At 33.1% G+C, this 21991-nt stretch overlaps 1 protein-coding gene across 1 annotated transcript in view; it reads left to right on the top strand.

The window, feature by feature from the left end:
• The window catches only part of INTS8 (integrator complex subunit 8), a 55414-nt gene that overhangs the window by 31301 nt on the left and 2122 nt on the right, over positions 1-21991 (top strand). Inside the window, exons 11-24 of the mRNA XM_039866390.1 lie at positions 779-931; positions 2160-2270; positions 3941-4142; positions 7498-7619; positions 12026-12210; positions 12684-12717; positions 13396-13452; positions 13534-13595; positions 16399-16517; positions 17564-17667; positions 18492-18542; positions 20041-20114; positions 20193-20257; positions 20536-20579. Coding sequence (XP_039722324.1) covers positions 779-931; positions 2160-2270; positions 3941-4142; positions 7498-7619; positions 12026-12210; positions 12684-12717; positions 13396-13452; positions 13534-13595; positions 16399-16517; positions 17564-17667; positions 18492-18542; positions 20041-20114; positions 20193-20257; positions 20536-20579 — 1383 coding nt within the window. The remainder of the gene's footprint in view (positions 1-778; positions 932-2159; positions 2271-3940; positions 4143-7497; positions 7620-12025; positions 12211-12683; positions 12718-13395; positions 13453-13533; positions 13596-16398; positions 16518-17563; positions 17668-18491; positions 18543-20040; positions 20115-20192; positions 20258-20535; positions 20580-21991) is intronic.

Raw genomic sequence — 21991 nt, 5'->3', positions numbered from 1 at the left:
TCCGTGCATTTCAGTCTGTATCACTGTGATACTGTCTACTGGCTAGCTTTGGCAGTATTGCCATTTTTGCCATATTTATTTGATGATTTTCTTCCATTTTGGCTCTTAAATATAAGTAGAAAATATAGTGCTATTAGTTAATTAAAAAAATAAGCTTCAAAACTTAATATAGGTGAGACAGAGAATGCAGTTGGTTTAACAGAAAAAGGAAATTTTAGCTGCTTTGAACCTCGCTAGATTTAAACTGGTTGACCATCCAGTTGTAAAGGAAAAGAATAACATTAACACATAAAATGCTGGAAATGAATTATTGAAGACTATCTGAAAGCTGAGTTGTAATTAAGGACTTTAATCATCATTTTGTGCTTCTTTGAGAAAACAATACCTCCTCCTCCCTTCAAAAAACAAATGTTCTTAATATTTATTACTCAAAATTAATATTTTATAAATGCTTTTGTTAACGTGTTCAAAAGTAGTAGACTGTGTATGCTGATTGTTTCTACATACATAGTTTTTTCCATGAACCAGTTATTGGTTTTTACCTTTGTTTACATTTTCATCATCTTTATTAAATGCAGACATAATACAAATTGTTAGGTTTTCTCTATGAGGATATATATAAATTACATTATTTTAATCAATTAGCTCTTGAGAGTTGTTTTAATTTATGAGTTGTTTTAACTTACAATACTTATAAACATACACAATTTCTCCCAATAAATTATTTTCATATATATAGGATTATATGCACCTTTGAATTAAATGATTATTGAACTAGAAATCCCTTTCTTTCTTAGCCTCAGCAAGTGTCAACATTGGCCAATTGGAGCATCAGCTGATATTGTCAGTGGATCCCTGGAGGATTCGACAGATTTTAATTGAATTACATGGTATGACATCAGAGCGCCAATTCTGGACGGTGTCTAATAAGGTAAGAAACCCTTTGTCAAGAACTGATAAGAAAATTATCCTTGTATTCTAGTATAATTTAATTAGAAGGGTTGTTGCCTTGCTGTTTTGAGAATAATGGCCACCCTTTATTTGTCAACAATTTTAGGACTTCCACATGACAATAGTTGGTTGCACTTTGAATAGCCATTAACAGAAATAAAAAATGTCAAAAAAAAGATACTATTAAGTCATTAACCTCTAAAAATAAGTTTATATTACACTTATAGCATTTATGTACACTCTAAATATAGTTATAAACATATATATGAGGTATATTATTTATGCAATCTATAGCTAATACTAGCTGTGTGCTTATAGAGTTTTCATTTTTTAATACCTTCTCGAGTTCTAAAGCCTACAGTTTGGAACCAATTCATTAAAACTTTTTTATGTGGGGCATGTTTGGCTTAAGATATTCATTTAAAAACACCCAGCTAACCTATTTACTTGTTTCAGAAGTTATCTATTTAAAAACTTTCTTGCATGGAAAGTGCAACTGAAAACGGCTTTTAAAACACCATTTCTATGGAATGTAGCTAGAGATACAAGGGAAATAGCCCACAGATACAGGAGATGTTAAATAACACGGCAGTATTTCTAACTGCATACTCTTCTTCTGCTGAGAATGTAGTAAAAAAGCAGTCAGAAGTTCATGTATATTTTATAGGATTTGAAAATGCAAGTAAATGAAATGAAAAGTTGTTCTGAACATTAGTTGGGCTTCATTAATATTGACATTGTTATTAGTGTTCATTTTTATGGATGAGGAATTACAGCAAATAGTTAAGAGAATGAGTTCTGAGTTTAAATCCTAGCTCCATACTTATGAGCTGTATAATCTTGGCAAGTTCTGTAACATCTGCATGCCTCAGTTTTCTCATCTGTAAAAGGGAGATAACAGTACCTCCTTCATAGTACTTATTGTTGTGAAGATCACATGTAACTACATTTACTCTTAGGGTTTTGTTTTCTTTTTTTCTATAGACTGTCCTTCAGAAAGTTCCAATCCATTTAATCATTTATTACTGGCTCATTATAGTGAATACGTTCATTTTGATTAACATTTCATTATGGCTGTTATTTTTTTTTTCTCTTTAAAAAATGATCTTTGAATGATTTTTTAAATGCTATTGAAGATTATTAAAAGATTCTCATCTAGATATGGCTTTCTCTATGTGTGTACATATATATATTTTTATTTCTTCTAGTGGGAAGTACCTTCTGTCTATAGTGGTGTTATCCTGGGTATTAAAGACAACTTAACAAGAGATTTGGTTTACATTCTCATGGCCAAAAGTTTACACTGCAGTACTGTTAAGGTCAGTAGAAGTGTACATCAACTTATGGTTAAGAATATGCTTTACTGATTTTAGCGTGAAAGCCAGGAATCAGAATCTGTTATATTTTCCTGATCATAAAATTATAGTCATAGGCCTAAAAGAATATTTGAAAGGATGTTTTGATTCGTTCTTTTTTCTTTGCCCTCATAACTATACCAAACTGGTCTTGGATGTGTGAATACTGCTCTGTTCCTTTGTAAATATCTAGAAAACATGAAAAATTATTATTTGTATCTTTTAGGATTCATTTAGCAAAGATTGTGTTCCAAGTGATAAAAACAAAACAAAAATCCCTTAAAATTACTTTTGTAGTTTATTATTCATAACGAGTTTGTAATCTATTTGGAAAGTCGAGATGTAAGGGAGCTGTTAAATGCTATAAAATAGTATAATTATACAACTAATAGTACAGTAAATTCTGTAGGAAGGTTTAAGATAGCATTGGAAGGCAGAAATCCTGAGCTAAACATGAGGCTTAAATAAGTTACCTAGGTAAAGAGGATGATACCATCAGGAAAAGCTGGAAGATAAGTAGGATTGTATATTAGTAGACTGGAAGCAATATGCTAATGTTAGAGTGTCATTTGTTATGTGAGGTGAGGCTGGTGAGGAAGCTAGACCCAGCCCATAAAGAACCCTGTGAGCTTTGTTAAGTTGGTTGGTTTTTCTAGACTGACAATGTCCAAAGGGAATATCATACAAACTACTTGTGTAATTTATAGTTTTTTAGTAGCTCCATTTTTTTAGAAGTACAAAAAAGGTGAAATAGATTTTAATAATACATTTAACTCAGTATATCTGTCATTTAAACACTTAAACAATATAAAAATTGAGATATTTTGCTTTTTAAAAAATATATTTCTTTGCATGTATGCAAAGTTTTCACTCAAAATCCAGTGATTATTTTACAGCACCTACCATTTTGGACTAGTCAGAATTTGCAATGATAGCCACATGTAGTTTGTGACTACCATATTGGACAGCAAAGCAAGGTACCTGAAATGTGTTCAGTAGATTGGGCAGTTAGAAGATATTTGTTTAGTGAGAGCTGTTGATCTTCATCATGATGGTGGGTAGAAGCCAGATTGTAGGATTGAAGGAGACCTGTGGAGAGAGAAATGAGTGAAGATCACTCTTTGGAAAAATTAGAAGGAGATGTATAGGAAAGGGCTCGGATTGTAGCTGATTTGATTTATTAGCCAGTGATGTAAATTAATAGTGTTGCATGCAAAGATTTTTAGAATGTGAAACTTTGTTGAAGGATGTAAAGTCTAATTCTGAATATGTAGGTGGGTAGAGAAGGGTGTCCGTTTTAGAATTGTTTACTTTTATAAAATATATATAATTTATTTAAGAACTTATTTTTGTTGTTTTATAATTTATGTAAAACTCGTTTAGTAATGTGGCATGTATTTTATATTGATTATTGGATCTTTTTTTAAAAAATTCAAAAGATTTAAGTATTTATCAGAATAAGTCAACATTACAGAGATGATAAAGAACAAGGTAATTTAGTCTCATTTCTCGAGATAACCAGGGTTAACCACTTAAATTAATCCTTCTTCTCTTTACTCTGCACTCACAAAGATACATACTTTTTTACTCCAAAGGAAAGGGGATCAGGTTTATTCTATTATTTCTTTTTATAGGACTTTTCCCATGCTAAACAGCTATTTGCTGCTTGTTTGGAGTTGGTAACAGAGTTCTCACCAAAACTTCGTCAGGTCATGCTAAATGAGATGCTGCTTTTGGATATTCATACACATGAAGCTGGAACAGGGCAATCAGGAGAGAGACCTCCTTCTGATCTTATTAGTAGGGTGCGGGGATATCTGGAAATGAGGCTTCCTGGTAAGACTGATTCACAAAGCTACATTTCAGAAATTCAGTACTCAAATAATTGGGGGAGGGGGGTCTAAAAGAACATTTACTTGTTTTTACCATCTGTAAAATTATTTCTCTCCTAAAACAGAATTCATATGTGGGCTTCACTTGAGAACATTGGAGAAAATGTAGGAAACTTCATTTCCTAAGATTGCTATAATAAAGTACCATAGGTGATATAAAACAACAGAAATTTATTCTCTCACATTTCTGGAACCTAGATGTCTGAAATCACGGTATCTACTGGGCCATAATCGTTCTGAAGGTTATGAGGAAGAATCCTTCCTCGCCTTTTCTTAGCTTAAGGTGGCTCCCAGCAATCTTTGGCATTCCTTAGCTTGTAGCTGTATCACTCAGTCTTTGCCACTTCCTTAATATGGCATTCTCCTGTGTCTGTGTTTTTCCTCTCCTCTTCTTATAAGGCACCAGTCATTGGATTTAGGGTCTGCCCTAATTCAGTATGATCTCATCCTAACTAAGCACGTCTACAAAGACTGTATATCTAAGTCACATCACAGTTTGAGGTTTCAAGTGGACATGAATTTTGAGGGGACATTACAAAAACTATATTACAATTTGAAGATACTCTGTTAAAAGAATAAAAATATCCTTGAAGGTACAGTTTAAAGGTTTATTTCCTTATTACCATCATACAGAGCCCTCAAAATGATTGCCACTGCATTAGGAACTCACTTGTCACTTTAGGGACAGAACTTTGCATGTCTAATAATAAATAGAAATATCTTATTATGCAAAGTGGCTTATATAAAGTATCACCTAGGTTATGTATAAATCTTGCTTAGTTAAAGGAGTTTCTTAATTTTACATGTTTTAATATTTAGAGCAATTAAATCATAATCATACTGTACACAGTATTGTAAACAGTAAAATTAAAGTGTAAAAGATGGTGCTAATAATATGCCGAAACAAATGGCCACTGGCCCTCTGGTATCTGTTTAATGAATTTAATTCTTATTATATTCTGATTTCTAGTAGAAATTACAACATTTTAGCATTTTATAGATAGAATACCTTTGAGCTTTAATGCGTTCATGCCCTTCAGTATCATGAGAGAAGAATTGATGCTGGCATTAACTGTTGAACTGACACACATGCACTGTATATATGTGTTCTTTTTAAAAATAGAAGATTGATTTTTTGTACATGATTTCACTAAAATTAAAAGGAAAAGAATTGAAAAACCCTAACATTTATTGAGTGGTAACTACATGTCACATTATTCTAAGAGCTTTAGATGCAAAACTCATTTAATCCTAATGGCAACTCCGTGAAGTAGCTACTTATTTAATTATACCCATGTTGTAAATTGCGAAACTGAAATGCAGAGGAGCTAAGGAATTTGGCTCAAGTCATGCAGTAAGAGACAGACAGAACTGTGATTTGTATCCATCGGTCCAACTTAAGCCTGTGCTCTTACTCTTTGAAATGACTAGAAATGCCTTTAAATAATTATAGTCTATTTGTCCTACCTTTTGGCATGTCAGTAGTTTAGAGTTCATATCACTTTTTTTTTGGTTTTGATTTTTTTTTTTTTTTTTGTCTAGACTCATAGCTCTGCCCATATTTGTGTAAATTCCTAGCTTATCTAAATGAGAAGGAAAGGATGTAATGTATTGTCAGGAGGAACAAGAAAATGATTTTTTCCTTACAGGCATGGTTCCTGTGCTTTGACTTTGGCTGAGCCTCCATTACAGACTAAGTTACCTGAGTTCAGCATAAACTCCTGACTCTGGTTCTCTTAGAGTTCTGCATTCCAGTGCCATTGTGAGAGGCATAGTTAGTAGGATGGCTGCTCCATGAGGCAGAATCGTAGAAGGGATATAAAAAGGTGTCTTCTGCCACCTTCTCCTCCCTCCTTTTTTAAGAAAAAAAGTTGTTCTCTGGTCATAGTGGGTCAATTCTGAATGAGTTAGATGCATGCCCTCTATGGAACACAGAAAGAGAAGTTCTCTTACATAGGTTACCGGGCTTTTCTGTCAGGAACAAGAAGTGATCTTAACTGACAACAGATATAACCTCTTAGGTATAATAGAAATAAGAGCTACAGGTTAACTATTCTAAAACCATGTTTTTGGGGAGAGAGCCCCCAACTTTTAATACCTTCATATTAAAAGGCAGCTTTCTGTGTTCTTGTTCCTTGGGGTTCAATAAAATGGAATGGTGGGCCTACTCTGGCTCCCTGTTAACAGCATATGACTCTGGACTTCTTGATAAGGAATAATTGTATTGCAGGTACTTAATCTCCAAGTCATTGACCCTCAAACTGTATCAGTACTCCACTCTCTAGGTTCTGATTCATCTTTGAGAACCATTTCTGTATAACTGATAGGGAATGCCTGGTACTTAAATGAAACCTTAGAGCCAATTGCTGTGTGGCCTTCCTTTGTCAAGTTGTATAGAACTCAATGACATGCATGCATTTGGGATACAAATTTCACTTGTCTTCATTCCTTCTTTAAGATGAGGATGAAAATAATGTATTTTTGTTTTATTTTGCTGTGTTCCTATCCTTTTTGTCATCTCAAATCCTTTTTTGGGGAATAAGGTGAGATATAAACAAATTAAATAGCCCAAGGCACAATGTTCTTAGACTGAAAATATAGCTATTTAAGTTTAATAGCTCTTCCTGTTTTAAATCTTAACATTGTTATTTAGCATTCATTGGGGTTTCTTTTTTCTGCAGTACGTTAAAACCTGATTACATACTTTGAAGTATAAGCATATTTAACATTAAGGTACATTTAATAATTTTTTCAAAGGAAATAATGTTCAAAAGAATTCTGATTTTTTTTCTCATTACTTTTTTTAGTCAAGATTGTTTCCAGTACAGTAAATATTTTTTGAAAGAGTGACAGACTCATTTCAGGAATATTTATTACATTTCAATCTGAAAGAAAGTATTAAAAATGATATATTAACTTAGATTTGTTATAGTTTTATTATATGTATGGTTTAGCTATTTCTGTACTCTAAATGTACTAAAAATTTATACCATACCATTTCATGCTTGCTTCATTTGTGTGTTTATATCCTGTTCATTTGAATTATAAATTTCCACAGTAGAGTATTGGGCATCTAAGGTATTCTTAGGTGGATACTTTTGACGATTAATTAATAGTGGGGACCATGGCAGTCTACATTTAGGAAACCTTAAACTTTCTAGAGAAAAGTATAAAATGTTAGTATTTTTCTATTTTTCATCTGTAACTATTGATTTTAATATGTTTAACTGAATCTGAGCAAATTTTGCTTTGTTCTCATTTTAATGTTACAATGGTAATTTCAACTATTTGCTTTTTAGATATTCCTCTTCGTCAAGTTATTGCTGAGGAGTGTGTTGCTTTTATGTTAAACTGGAGGGAAAATGAATACCTTACACTGCAAGTTCCTGCGTTTCTGCTTCAGAGTAACCCATATGTAAAGGTAATTCATATTTAAATTAAAAAAATATTAGGACTTATTTTTTTAGATCTGTACTACAATTAACACCCAATTTCTGTGATTCATTATAAAATTGGACAAATGCTTGGTTTGTAGCTAAAAATATAGTTTTTGATAATTCAGGCACTTGAATTTGCCCTAATATTTTTTCTAATACTCTGTAGTTCATGATTCTGCAAGCAAAAATTATGTAGTTAACGGATAAAATTTTGGTATAATCCTAAGCTAATGAGAGATGAGTCAGCTTTTCTTGCTTTGAATGATAAAATCAGACTTTAGTTTTAAGCTCTGGAATACACAAGTGTACCTGGTGTGAACTGGGGGAGCCTTAGAGATGCATTTCCGCCCCTTTTCTGTTTGAGCCCCTTACCCTTTAGAGCCTGTTTACCTCTCTAAGTTTGATGCGCCTGATTCTTATCAGTGTACATGTGTGTTATCAGTATTATACCCACGTGAAAAAGTTTGGCGAATTGATGTTACGTTTATTCTCTTTTCTTAATTATATCTTTCCTATGTAACCGAAAATGCTTCTGGGTAAAGAAAACATCAAAAATAGAGACTGGAGGTTTTCCTTAGGATTGCATCTTTTATATGTTAATATTGTATATACCTTGAATAGGCAGTGGGCTTTCTCTTTGGTCTTATAGTTAAAAAAAAACAAAACAAAACATTTAATGATGTAACATTTTTTGTGTACATTTGGTCCTTCAGATTTCCTTATTCTTTTTTTATTGTTTGTATTACTTTTTGTTATTCTTTATCTGCTTTCATCTCATCTTTAGTACATAGTCCCTTAATTGAATGATTATCTAGGAACTCTTAAAAGACTACCATTTTTTTTATATTTGTCTTTGGTTATTTGTTTCTTCCTCCTTATTTCATGTATGTCCTTTTAAAAACTGAGCACATTTCATTTAAATCCTTTGAAGATGTATTGATTTCTTTTGTTTTTCCCTCTTTTTTTTACAGTTCACAAAAGTTTTCATCATACTTAAGTCATCCTTCTCTTTGGAATTTCAGACATCGGATTATATCTGAGATATGAATTCCTAATATCTAGGGTACTTACTTGTTTTTTCACAACAGTATCTTCTTAACTTAGCCTTTAATAAACTTTCAGATGAGAGAACCATTTTGTTCCAAAAGCATAATTTCCACTTAGAACTGTAGGTTGTTGCTCAGTTAAGGCAGTACAGCGTCTCTCTTTGCTTCTCTCTTAGCAGTGAATTCTGTTCAGCTGTGTGCTAGGAGAAATAGGTGCATGTTTGAGGGCCTGCAATGTGGAAAGGCTCAGGATATTGTGCTTTCGGTTGCCTAACCTTAGGCTAGGTCATCTCACTGCTTCCTGCAGTCTGCCTTCATCTGGCCCAAAAGGAGGAAGGGTATGTGATGACCTTGCTGAAAAGTCCCTGAGGCAGCTTGTTGTTTCATCAGGGTTAGGGTTTTGTGTGTTGCCTTCCCTAGTTGGCCCTTTGCTCCCTTGTTAATATCAAGGAAAAAGAAATCAGAGAAAAAAGTCTCTAGTAAGGGATTGTGTTTGAAAATACAGTTTGGAGCCATTAACACACTTTGAATTTGGTGTGTAGGGGAAAGTCTGAAAAGATATTAATAGTTATTATCTCTGGATAGTGGAATATTAGCTGATTTTAATCAATTTTATTTTCCATTCTGTTACATATTTTATTTGAATATTAATTACATATCACCAAAAAGAAAGGAAAACTCTTAGACGTGTCTAAAATATGACCTTTTGAAATAATACAAAATTATTCAGTCTCCTCGAATTGGGATGGGAAGCAGTGTAGTGTATTGGAAAGTACACAGGATTTATGGACACCTGGATTAAAAAGACAAGCTAGTAGGAGGAAGAAGGGTTGGTGGTAATAGCAGTAATAGTATGTTTAAAGATCGAAGTTTTTAATATGGCCTAATGGCCTTTTAAAGTACAGGAGCTTCTCCTTCCCCATTTCCCTCTCTCCTGCTCCTCGTCATGCCAGCTCTGTGTTGGCACTACCAGAGAGTATCACAGGTCCCTATACACACCATGCTTTCTCATGTTGCAGCACTCACGCACATGCTGTTTGTTCTCTTAGCTGGATGCCTTTTCTACTTTTGCCTGTTTGCGTGGTTTCTTTGAAGCTTTCTCATATTCCTTTCTCTGAAAACGAATAAATCACTTTCTCCTCTTACTACCTTTGTAATGATCCTGTTACTATGGACACATTTTTTTGTGCTTATACTGCATAATAAATTAATTTGTTCACCTATCTACCCTGTAAAACAGTGAGCTTCTTGCAAACAGTTAATTTTTACAGTCTCAGCATCTTGTGTGATAACTCAACTCATAGAAAATGCTCAGGAATGTTTGTGAAATTCAGTTGACTTCAGGCCTAAGACCTCTGAAAAGTCTCACTTTTAGGTAAATTTACTTAATGTAGTGACCTTCAACTAAGCATGTGGTCCCTGACAACAGAAAATGAATTTGAGACGAGCTACAATAACCCTGCATTGTACTAAACGCAGTTAGTAGCTGCACATACAGTGATTCTCGTCAGAGAAGAGACTATGTTCAGAGGGCATGCAAGGTGAAATATTCTACTAGACCATGGACCTTTGATTTCCATTCACATAGCATAGCCAGGGTTTTTACATCATTTTCACTAGCTTTAGGAAGCACCTGTATTCTTATAAATTTCCTAGGTGTGATCGTGGAGTTATATTATGTAGGAGACTGTCCTTATCCTTAGAATATGCATATTGAAGTATTTAGGGATGAAATGTCATGTGTCCAACTTTAATATAATTAACAAACTATATGTAAATAGATTTATGAAGCAAATATGACAGAATATTCACAATAAGTCGAGTATTTATTGAACTATTCTTTCAGGTATTTATTGAACTATTCTTTCAGTTTTTCTGTTTAAAGTGTTTTATTACAAAAACCATTGGGAAAAGCACCAATTTTTATCTTTGTCACAATACTGCCTCCATCTTAAGCCACATTAAACAAAGGACCCTATTATTAACATTTTCTAGGTCCAGTTAAGGAACTGGAGCTTCCTGATGGATTTAAACTTATCCTTGCCACTTTGCCCTCTAAAAAAGTAATGATATATTTTATTTTTTTGTTGTTGTACACTTGAAACCTATGTAATTTTATTAACCAATGTTACCCCAATAAATTTAATAAAAAATAAACATCTGGGACAATATTAGGAAAACAGCAACCCAACATAGATTTTTCACCATTAAAAGTTTTGTGAACAAATTTTAAAAGAATATAAAAATATGAGATAGCTATAATGTTAAATATTTTTAAGCTGCCTTTATTAATAAAATTCAACAAGATTCCTGTATTTCATGTACTTTGCTAATTTAATAGTGTTGGTACTATGTCTGTTAAAAAAGATTGTAAGTCTACTTTAATATAGACATATGCAATTGTTTCATTGTTTTTCAGTAACTGCTGAAAGCTTCCTTATGAAGATCATTTCAGTGGGGTGTACACTATTTAATAAGAACATAGGCTAGAGGGGCCCTCTCTTGCATTGAAATTATAGAGGGTAAGAAATGCTGAATTTGGTATAAGCCTGATATTTTTCTCTACATTTTGGGCCTGTCTTTTCTGCCTTTTGCTTTTCGCCTTTCCACTCTTTATTTCTAGTTCCTTCCTGCATTTTTGGTCCTTAAGACTGCCTTAAGTTAGATCAATTACTTTGAGTAATCTGTCCGTCCTTAATTCTGTTTCCGCACATCAACAGTGGCTCTATCCCCAGTTGCTGCCATTTTTCTTAGAGAAAAATTCCTTTAAATCTTTCTTCTTTATTCTACCAGTTTCAATTTCCATATATTTTTCCTCATTTTTCATTAATAATTTTTTTTTATGATTAAAGCGTGTGTATGTGTGTGTGTGTGTGAAATTTAAGCACTATTTTAATCTCATCTCTGGGCTTTTACCACAGTTAACATAGTGGTGTATACATTCTATGACATACCCTCTCCACCCCACCCTTTTTTAAGCAGGATCATACTATGTATATTTGGCAACTTGATTTTTTTCCCCAGTTACATCTTTGCATTGTCTCAATTTGTTCTAATTAAATTACACTTGTTTTTGTTCTCATTAGATTATAATTGTTTAGAAACAGTGAGGTTTATAATATGATAAAACCAGAGGATTCTCTTCCCCTTCAGATTTAGATCTGCAGACAATAAGCTCTAAATTCCTCAGTTGTTGGATAGAAGGCACAGCATAAAATCGCTGTACTTGATATACTTCGGCAGTTATTTATCTTACTTTAAGTGTGCCTTAATGATAGAACTCACATGTATGACATTACAGGTTATCTCTTGTGTGTTTTCTTGTTTGTTTTTTCATGTTATAGCTTGGACAGCTTTTAGCAGCTACAATCAAAGAACTTCCAGGCCCTAAAGAAAGTAGGCGGACTGCTAAAGACCTTTGGGAAGTTGTTGTTCAGATCTGTAGTGTGTCCAGTCAACACAAACGAGGAAATGATGGCAGAGTTAGCTTAATAAAGCAGAGGGAATCTACGTTAGGTATAATGTATCGGTATGTTTCCATCAGTTTATTTTTTGAATTATTTATTATTTCTAGTATTTGTACTATTTCAGGAACACCTGTCATTCTTATATATTACAAAGATGAACAGTGTAAGACTTCTCTGGCGCTGATCTCTGATGGCCTTGTCTGACATGACCACCTTTGGCAGTACCTTCTGTTTATATGTTATGTTAAGAGACTATCTATTAATCATATAATTAATGATGTCTGTGGTTGGATAGTACTGAAGATGTCACATGTAATTAATACAGGGAAGAAATTTTATTATATTAGTATGACAGTAGAATATTATACTCATACATGCAGAACTGGGAAGAAATTTTATTATATTAGTATGACAGTAGAATATTATACTCATACATGCAGAACATAAACCTTCACCTATAATTTACTTTCTTGATTTTATTTTTAATTTCTGACACTTAAATGTATATACAAAACTTTTTTTTTTTTTTTTTTAGGAGTGAACTGCTTTCTTTCATCAAAAAATTACGGGTATGTTTTGTTAAAAGTTGATCTAATTACTATTGCTGATTTTTGTAGAATGTAACTAAAAAATATTGAGCGCTTAAATCATGATTATTTGGATGATCTATTAATGTGTTTTAGTGTTGAGGATGGGGTAGTCTGAATAGAACAGTTTATTTTGTGTTTACCTAACCATGTTTTACTATACAGAACAGGTATTTTTTTTTTTAATTGTAAAGAAATTTTCATAATAGAACTAGATGTGTGAAGCCTAGCTTTAATTTTTGTTTAATAGGAACTAGATGTGTGAAGCCTAGCTTTAATTTTTGCTTAATAGGATTAATGTCATATTTATTTACTGGACATATCCCAGATTCCATCCTGTATTAATTTAAGGAATAAAGAGTCAATTTTTTTTTGAGGAAGCTGGAAGTACTAGTTGGAAAGAGGATCTATTTACTCAATTTCAAAAGTTATGTGAGGATTGAGCATTATAAGCCAGACACCTAAATATGATAATTTTTGTGTAAATTGTGTGCATTCTTTCACGAGATTAAAAATGAAGTTGATCCTTAGTGTGTTCTGCACTAGACGTAAATTTAAAAAGGGTATGACTCTTTTGAAAGAAATACTTGGTATCCCTGAGGTTGATTGAAGAAATATTAAAATATAATATTTAAGGATTCCATGTTTTCTTTCTCATAGGAACCATTGGTTTTGACTATTATTTTATCACTCTTTGTGAAACTTCACAATGTTCGGGTCAGTATTTCATAACTTTATTTAAAAAAATATCTTTGAAAGAAATTTTCTTTTCAATCACTTTTTTTTTTTTTTTTAAAGGAGGACATTGTGAATGATATTACAGCTGAACACATTTCTATTTGGCCATCCTCCATCCCCAAGTAAGAAGTATTTTAGCTTATGTTTTATTAAATTATGTATTTGGAACCATTGTGAATGAGGTAGACAACCTTGAATAACTTGATTAAAAGGCTACAATCTGTTAAGATTCTATAGCCAACTTTGTGTTTTCTCTCTATTAGTAATTATCTTCCTAAAAATTATGGACAAAGCATAATTCTAAATAAGAGCTAAGATAAATCAGCCTTAGGTAGAGCAGAAGATCTCTAAGTAGTCCTGATTATGTCAGTAGATAGAATTAGAAAATCAAGGTTAACGAATGACTTTCTATCAGGTTTCCAGCATCTTACTCTTTTATAAACATCTCATTGAAAATGATTTTTTATAACTCTTTGTAGGTCTCTGCTAACACCGCGATTATGAGAAGCTCCCAACCCCTTTTAATTGCCTTAAGAAGCTCTTTAATTACTTTAAGATACCTTCCCCCTTACTTTTATCACAATAAGAATCACAAGATAATGGGGGGATTTTTTTAGGGAAGAAGGAAATGTTCTTTTTCTGGAAGAAAAAATCATTTACATTTTTCCCTTCTTACACATAGCATTGATACTTCTCATTCAGGAGAGTTCATGTCCATTTGTTTCCTCACGAAAGTTACTTTTCCTTCCTTTCCCCCCAGTCTTCTTACTTTGTGCCCGAAGGGCAGATCCTAGGCCTTATTTTATTTTTCTTAGTGGCATATTTGAAGAACAGATTTCAGTAGGTTAGGGGAGCAGGCAATAGAATGAGAATAATTTGCTTAGGTCTGGTATGAGGATTGGTGGGTCATCAGTGGTTGAGTGACTCTTGCCTTCACTTACTGAGGCTTGTTTCCCAAGGGAGCAACATGCTTCATGAAGCCATGTGCATGCTTCACAGCTTTCTAACAGCAGATGTTTATGTAAAATTAGTTTATTAGATAGCAATTCAAGAATCAGGTGGAGTTCATTTTGCTCTTTGGTGTTACTTTGGCCTAATTTTAGACTATAAATGATTAATTTTCAAAGTGTGTGTATTATAAATGAACAACAAATGGTTTACCATAGAGGCTCTGAGCCAGACTCTTAGGGTTAGAGTCGTGGCCACTCCACTTACCAGATGTATGAGCTTGGTAGGTTGCTTTCTGTTCCAGTTTTCTCATCTCTAAAATGGGTATATGATAGTACCTATCTCGGAATTGTTAGGATTAATAAGTTAATATGTTTTCTAAGCTAAATGTTTGGAATAAGGACTGGCACATAGTCCTTGTTTGATAGGATTAATGTCATATTTATTTACTGGACTTATCCCAGATTCCATCCTCTATTAATTTAAGGAATAAAGAGTCTGTTTTTTTTTTTGAGGAAGCTGGAAGTACTAGTTGGAAAGAGAATCTGTTTACTCAATTTCAAAAGTTATGTGAGGATAAAGCACATAGTAGGCTTTACTATTTATTATCTTCATGATAAAATTAATGTAAATTAACCCAGAGAAAATAAAATGTGACTAAACATTTGATCAGAAAAAGACTTTTTTTAAGCAAGAACATTGACTCCAAGAATAGTGTGAGAATGGCATGAGTTAAGCATTACTCTTTTAAATTGATATGTAGATTGAATTCTTAGACTTGTTACCATTTTATAAATTTCTACAAAATCATAAACCAGATTAACTCAGTTGTAAATAAATAAATGAGTATTTGCTAATAATACCACAATTTCTTGCCTACTATATTGGGAATAGTACATTTTGGAAAATCCAGCTCCTCAGTGCAAACAGGTGTTTTGTCCAAGTTGACCTTGTAAATCAGTGGTCCCCAACCTTTTTGGCACCAGGGACCAGTGCTACTATGGGAATCTAATGCCTGATGATCTCAGGTGGAGCTGAGGTGGTGATGTTAGCTAGCATCACTAGCACTGGGGAGCGGCTGCAAATACAGATGAAGCTTTGCCTGCTTGCCTGCCACTCACTTCCTGCTGTGCGATACCAGTCCGCAGCCCAGGGGTTGAGGACCCTGTTATAAATGATAGAGCCAGGACTTGAACCTCATGTGTGTCTGAATCCAGAGCCTGTGTTCTCTACCATTGTGCTCTACTACTCCAAAGAGTAGGAGCTATCAGCTGTGTTACTTGGGTGCTAGCCTGGCTTTTATCCTTACAGTTCAGTCTTCTAAATCTGTATCTCAAGACTTCCAGGTTTAACCAGGCTCAGAGCAGCTGGCCCCATTCCCTACCCTTTTTTTGATTCCCTTATTGCTGCTAAATACACTGAAGTACACTTGCCACATCTAGCCCCTAATCTTATGATGGCCAGTAAAACATCTATTCCAAAGGAGTCATTTACTCTTACAAGAAGCCACAAGGTGAATTTAAGGCCACATAGCAGTATCATTAATTTTTGAGCCCTTGTTTTTTGTGGCTTTTAGATAACAGAACTTAAAAATCATTTGAGGAAATTTTATGATCCTCTTTAATTTTGTTACCTGCGAATTGCACGTAAAAAGCGGAGATAGGGGTTTTCCTATCATTTTTGTGTACTTTATACTGTAAAATACTTAAAGATACTTTTTTTAGAGTGGTCTAGTCAACATACTTTGGCTTTTTGGGGGCGGTGAAAGGAAACAAGGGTCAGATTGTTTTCAACCTGTTAGAAAAGTTGAAACTCAGACTACGTTTCAAAAGTTTTTATATATTTATTTCTAATAATATTTTCCATATACTTATGGTCACTTAAATTTTGGCTAAGTCTTTTTGTTGTTAATAAATGTGTGTAGGGAATTTGAAGTTCTCTTAAAATAGAGATTAATGTTCATTGTATTTCCATTAGCCTCCAGTCGGTGGACTTTGAAGCTGTGGCAATCACAGTAAAAGAGCTAGTTCGGTATACCCTAAGTATAAATCCAAACAACCATTCCTGGTTAATTATTCAGGCAGACATTTATTTTGGTAAGTGAAATGTATGGTTGCTTTGTATTTTATTTTTATAGCACTTTTAGAAGTGAAAATAAATATATTACACATTTTATTTACAAAACATTATTAAACTTGTCTTGTTTTTGACATAATCTAACTTTTCCTAGATAAAATTAAGAGAGTAAAACTGTAATTGTCATATGTATGCATTTTTCTGTGTAGAGCCTTTCATTAGATGCTTTTAATTTTATCTTGACTACCTTTTTTCTTTTTCTTTTTTAATAGTGAATATTCATCTAGTAAGTTGGTAAAACATTCTTAAGAGGTTAAAATTTAGCTTGCAAAATTGCTATTTAAAGTTTCTAAAATCTGTCCCAGCACTCTTGATAATTATTTATATTCTTAGAGGTACATAATCTCCCCATTTTATGTGATCGATTTTCCAACTTGATAATAGTTCTTTCACTATATAGATCAGATAAAATTTCTGACAGATCATTTTATGATCAGTTTTTAAGAAGTTGATTTTTCTTAAAGAGCAGGTTCAAAATATGAATAGAGAGAATAGTATGATGAACCCACATATATCTGCCACCTAGTTCTAATAGCAGTTAACTCACGGCCAGTCTCATTTCATCTGTACCCTCACCTACATTATCCCACTGTCTCCCAGATTATTTTTGAAGCAAATAGTTGCTAATTTTAATGCTCATTTTCACCAAGCCCTCAAAGAATTTATTATTAAGATCTTAATATTTATATTTAGAATAAAATTACTGATTATAAACTACCTCAGAAAATTAAGATATGTTTCTAGTATGGACATTTGGGAAATAAATACCTCCAAATACTAAATCTATACTAGTACGTTTGACAAGAATTCCAAGCTAAATTTTTGTGTTTTAGAACTAAGGCAAAGAATCTATTTAATTGCTTCGTTAAAGTGGTTAAAAAAAAATAAAGGCAATTTTTTCATTGTTGTCCTGGATAAGTGTTATCTCTAGGTCTAGGTCTATGGTTTGAATCTCCAACTGATATGTTTAATAATAGGTAATTTTTTATCCCTGTTTCTACTTCAGCAACAAATCAGTATTCAGCAGCTCTTCACTATTACCTCCAAGCAGGAGCTGTGTGTTCTGATTTCTTTAATAAGGCTGTACCCCCTGATGTTTATACAGACCAGGTAAATTGTTTTTATTGGCTTTTTTCTTGTCTACCTTTGAATGTTCTTCCTGGGTCATTTCTGGGTGAGTTTATTTTCATGTTTGTGGTGGTAACTCTCAAATTGAATGCTTTAGACCAGATTTCTCTCCATATTTCCAGTGCCCATAGTCCATTGCTGCTTTGATTTACCAAAGTACTTCAAACTTAACCTGTCCAAAACTGATTTCATCCTCTTGCTTTACTAGTCTTCCCTCCTGGTGTCTCAGCCCCTAGCACCCCCCCCCAAAAAAACCCCACCAAAATAACAAACACTTTTGTTTAACCATTTGAATTGACTAGGCCCAAATCTTGAGTGTTGTCATCTTTTTTTGACTGACCCTCCCAAAAACATCTAGTCAGCCTTGAAGGCATATTAATTCTACCTCCTAAATCTTGACTTTTGTTCATTTTCTGTCAATATGTATTGCTCTTTCGTCCGGTTTAGTACACCAGTATCATAATTTAAAATAAATGGCATTTTTCAGTACTTAGAGTAGTTTTTGAAATAAGATTAAAAAATTTTTAGGAACTTTTTAAAATTAATACTATTTTTTACAATGGTTTTAGATTCACAGCAAAACTGAGCAAAAAATACAAAGTTCTCATATACCCTCAGTGCACCAGAACAAATGTATATTAAAAAACAAATATATATATTCTGCTGTGTTTGGGAGGAGTTTTGTAAAAACACAAACCCCCCCACATGTACAACCTCCTCCACTATTGACATCCCACATCAGAGTAGAGTGTACATTTGTTATAATTGATGTTAGTTTTTTTAAATGATAAGAATTATTTTTGTAGGTAATAAAAAGAATGATAAAGTGCTGTTCTTTGCTGAATTGCCACACACAGGTTAGTATCATACTATGATTTTGGTTTTTTTCATATAAGAGTTTATAATAAATATAAAGCATTGGACTAGGAGGTAGCTTTATTTTCCTTATAATTGCTTAAGTTTATGGTATTTAAGAATTTGGCATATTGTTTTTTTTAGTAGTTTATAGAATTTTTAAATGAAAGCATGAGTTAGAAAACATTGGTATTTGAACCTTCTAAATAGAAAAGAAGCTTTCTCAAGTATGTTTTCTTGTATATAAAAGTATGTATGTGTACATTAGTTAGGGAAGTACAAATCAGTACCACAGTGAGATACCACTTCACACTAGGTTGGCTGTAATTCAAAGATTTACAAGTGTTGGTGAATATGTGGGTAAATTGAAATCCTCATATGATGCTGGGAGGATTGTAAAATGAGGCATCCTTTTTTGGAAAACAGTTTGGTCTTTCCTTAAAAAGTTAAAAATAAAATTACCATACAACCTAGCAGTTCTGCTTCTAGGTATATAACCAAGAAAATAGAAAACATATCCACAGAAAAATTTGTATGTGAATGTTCATAGTAGCATTATTCATAATAGCCAAAAAGTAGAAACAACCCAAATATTCATCAGCAGATGAATGGATAAAACAAACGATGGTATATCCACACAAAGGAATATTATTCAGCCATCAAAAGGAATGAAGTAGTGATACATGCTGCAACAGGGATGAATCTTGCAAGTATTATGTTGAGTGGAAAAAGCCAGATACAAAAGGCTACTGTATGATTGACTCATATGTCCAGCATAGGCAAATCTATAGAGTAAGCATGTAGCTTAGTGGTTGCTAGAGACCAGGGTAAGGAGGAATGAAGAGCAGCAACTATCAATGGGTACAGAGTTTTGTGGGATGTGCAGGGCAGGGGTTGTGGGAGGACATAAAATATTTTGGAGTTTGACAGTGGTGATGGTTATACAACTTTGTGAATATAATAAAAATTACTAAATTATGGACTCAGTGAATTTTATGGTATATGAGTTATATAAAAATATTAAACATATTTTTAAATCAGTATCATTTATGATCTACATACCTGATTGGAATGAATGTTTTCTATGTTAAGCAGACTGGCAGCCTAAATATTTGCCATTTGCTTCTGTATTTGCCTGCTGTGAAAGGTTTAACCACATGTTCTATATATTTTGAATGTCATGACACTTTGACAGTTTTCCATTCCCTTGTTTTCTGAACTGGCTTTTTGCCAGCTTCTCAAACAAAGCTCTAAAAACTTATGATTTAGATCATCAGTGATGAAAATATTGGGCAGGCAGACACTTGTGTCAAGGTTTTTGTAATTAAAATTGGATGGAATCCATCAATACAAGCTGATCTACTCAGTGTGATCTGCAAGACCTCTTAAATGATATATTCTCGATATAAGAATTATTAAAAATTACCCCCCAAAACCAGGAGAGTCATTGTTAACATTAGTTATATGAAACCATTTTCAAATCATTATTTGTTTACTTAGGTGGCAATTTTATGTCAGTTCCTCAGAGAAATCGACTACAAAACAGCCTTTAAATCATTGCAGGAACAAAACAGGTATGAATGATTTTTAAAATAAAATGCAGTTGAAATTTTTCTGCTTAAGACGGAGGAAGTAACAATTCTGTTTTTCAGTCATGATGCTATGGACTCCTACTATGACTACATATGGGATGTTACTATTTTGGAATACTTGACTTGTATCCTTTCATCAACATGTGTGATATTAGAACAGTTCATTTCTGTAAACTAAAGTATTTAATATTGTGTATTTTCTAAAACAAACCTGAAAAACAGTCGAAATTCTATTATGTTTAATAGTATCAGATTTATTATTTTTTTAATTTAATTTTATTATTAGTTTCAAATATATAATACATTAGGGTAGACATTTATACAGTTTATAAAATGATCTCCCTAATTGCTCTTTCTCTCCTCTGGGTTTCCAAGATTTATTATTCTTAACTGATTCATTTAGATCTTCATCATAAAAGAGGAGAAACAGATAAAAGACAAATTGCGGTAAGTTACTTTATGCCTTTCTTTAGTGACGTACTTAATTTCTCTAATATTAAATCATTGTTAAGAGTTGGACCAACAAAAATGATTTTGTCTGCCTAATTACTGCCAATATCTGGTTATCTTTGTTTTTTTAAAAGATCCTATCTTGATAATGTAGCTTTTATATCTAGTTTATTTCATGTGAAAATGTTAGATTTTGTCATCTCTCTGCTCCAAACCATTTAAATGGTTTCCCATTTCACACAATGTCAAAGTTCATACAGTGGCCTATGAGGCCACATATGACTTAACTTCTAGCTGCTCATTTGACTCCCTCTTGCTAAATTCTGATACACTAATACCCCTACTGTTCTTCAAACATGCCAAGAACATTCACCACTGAAAGGCTTTTGATATTTTCTCTTCCAGGAATATTCTTTAATTTCCTTCAGTTCTGTCCTCAAATGTTACCTTCTTAGTAATCAACCTTTCTTGACCATCTTATAAAATTGCACTGTCTCTCTGCATATTTATCCAAAGAAACAAAAACACTAATTTGAAAAGATAATGCAACCCTCTGTTCAGTGCAGTGTTTTAACAATAGCCAAGATATGGAAGCAACCTGAGTGCCCATCAGTAGGTGATTGGATAAGGAAGAGGCGGTACATACGTACAATGCAGTATTACTCAGTCAGAAAAAAAAAAAATGGAAATCTTAACAATTTGCAACATAAATGGACCTTCAGGGTATCATGCTAAGTGAAATAAGTCAAACAGAAATACTAATACTGTATGATTTCACCTATATATGGAATCTAAGGAACAAAGTAAATGAACAAACAAAACGAAAACAGACTCATAGATAGAGAACAAACTGGTGATTGCCAGATGGAAGGGGAGACTGGGTGAAAATGGTGAAGGGATGAAGAAGTACAAATTAGTAGTTACAAAATAGGCATGGGGTTGTGAATTACAGCTTAGGAAATATGGTCAATAATTTTGTAAAAACCGTATAGTGCCAGGTGGGTACTAATCAAGGGGATCACTTCCTAAGTTATATAGATATCTAACCACTATGCCGTACAGCTGAAACTAATATAAAATAGTATTGAATATCAACTCTAATTGAAAAAATAAAAACAAAAACATGTACAAATACAAAAGGCAATATTGAAATTTTCCCCGTTCTTCAATGCTATTTCCAAACCATCTCTACTTGTATCATTTTTAAAGCCCTTTTTCTTTTTTGAAGTTTATAACCTACCTCCTTACTCCCTTATGTAACCATCTTGGTTATTCCTCTAAATGCATCAAAAGGTATGTGATCAACATATCCAACAACACTCCCAGCTTTACAAGTCCATTGTCACCTTTACTCTGCATCAGCCACCAACACTCATAGTCATGTCTTACTGTCAGATATGTTCTACATA

Source organism: Pteropus medius, unplaced genomic scaffold (genome assembly GCF_902729225.1).
Source record: "Pteropus medius unplaced genomic scaffold, Ma_sr-lr_union100, whole genome shotgun sequence".
In the NCBI taxonomy this organism is placed as follows: Eukaryota; Metazoa; Chordata; class Mammalia; order Chiroptera; family Pteropodidae; genus Pteropus; species Pteropus medius.
This window is presented reverse-complemented; position numbering and strand designations above follow the sequence as displayed.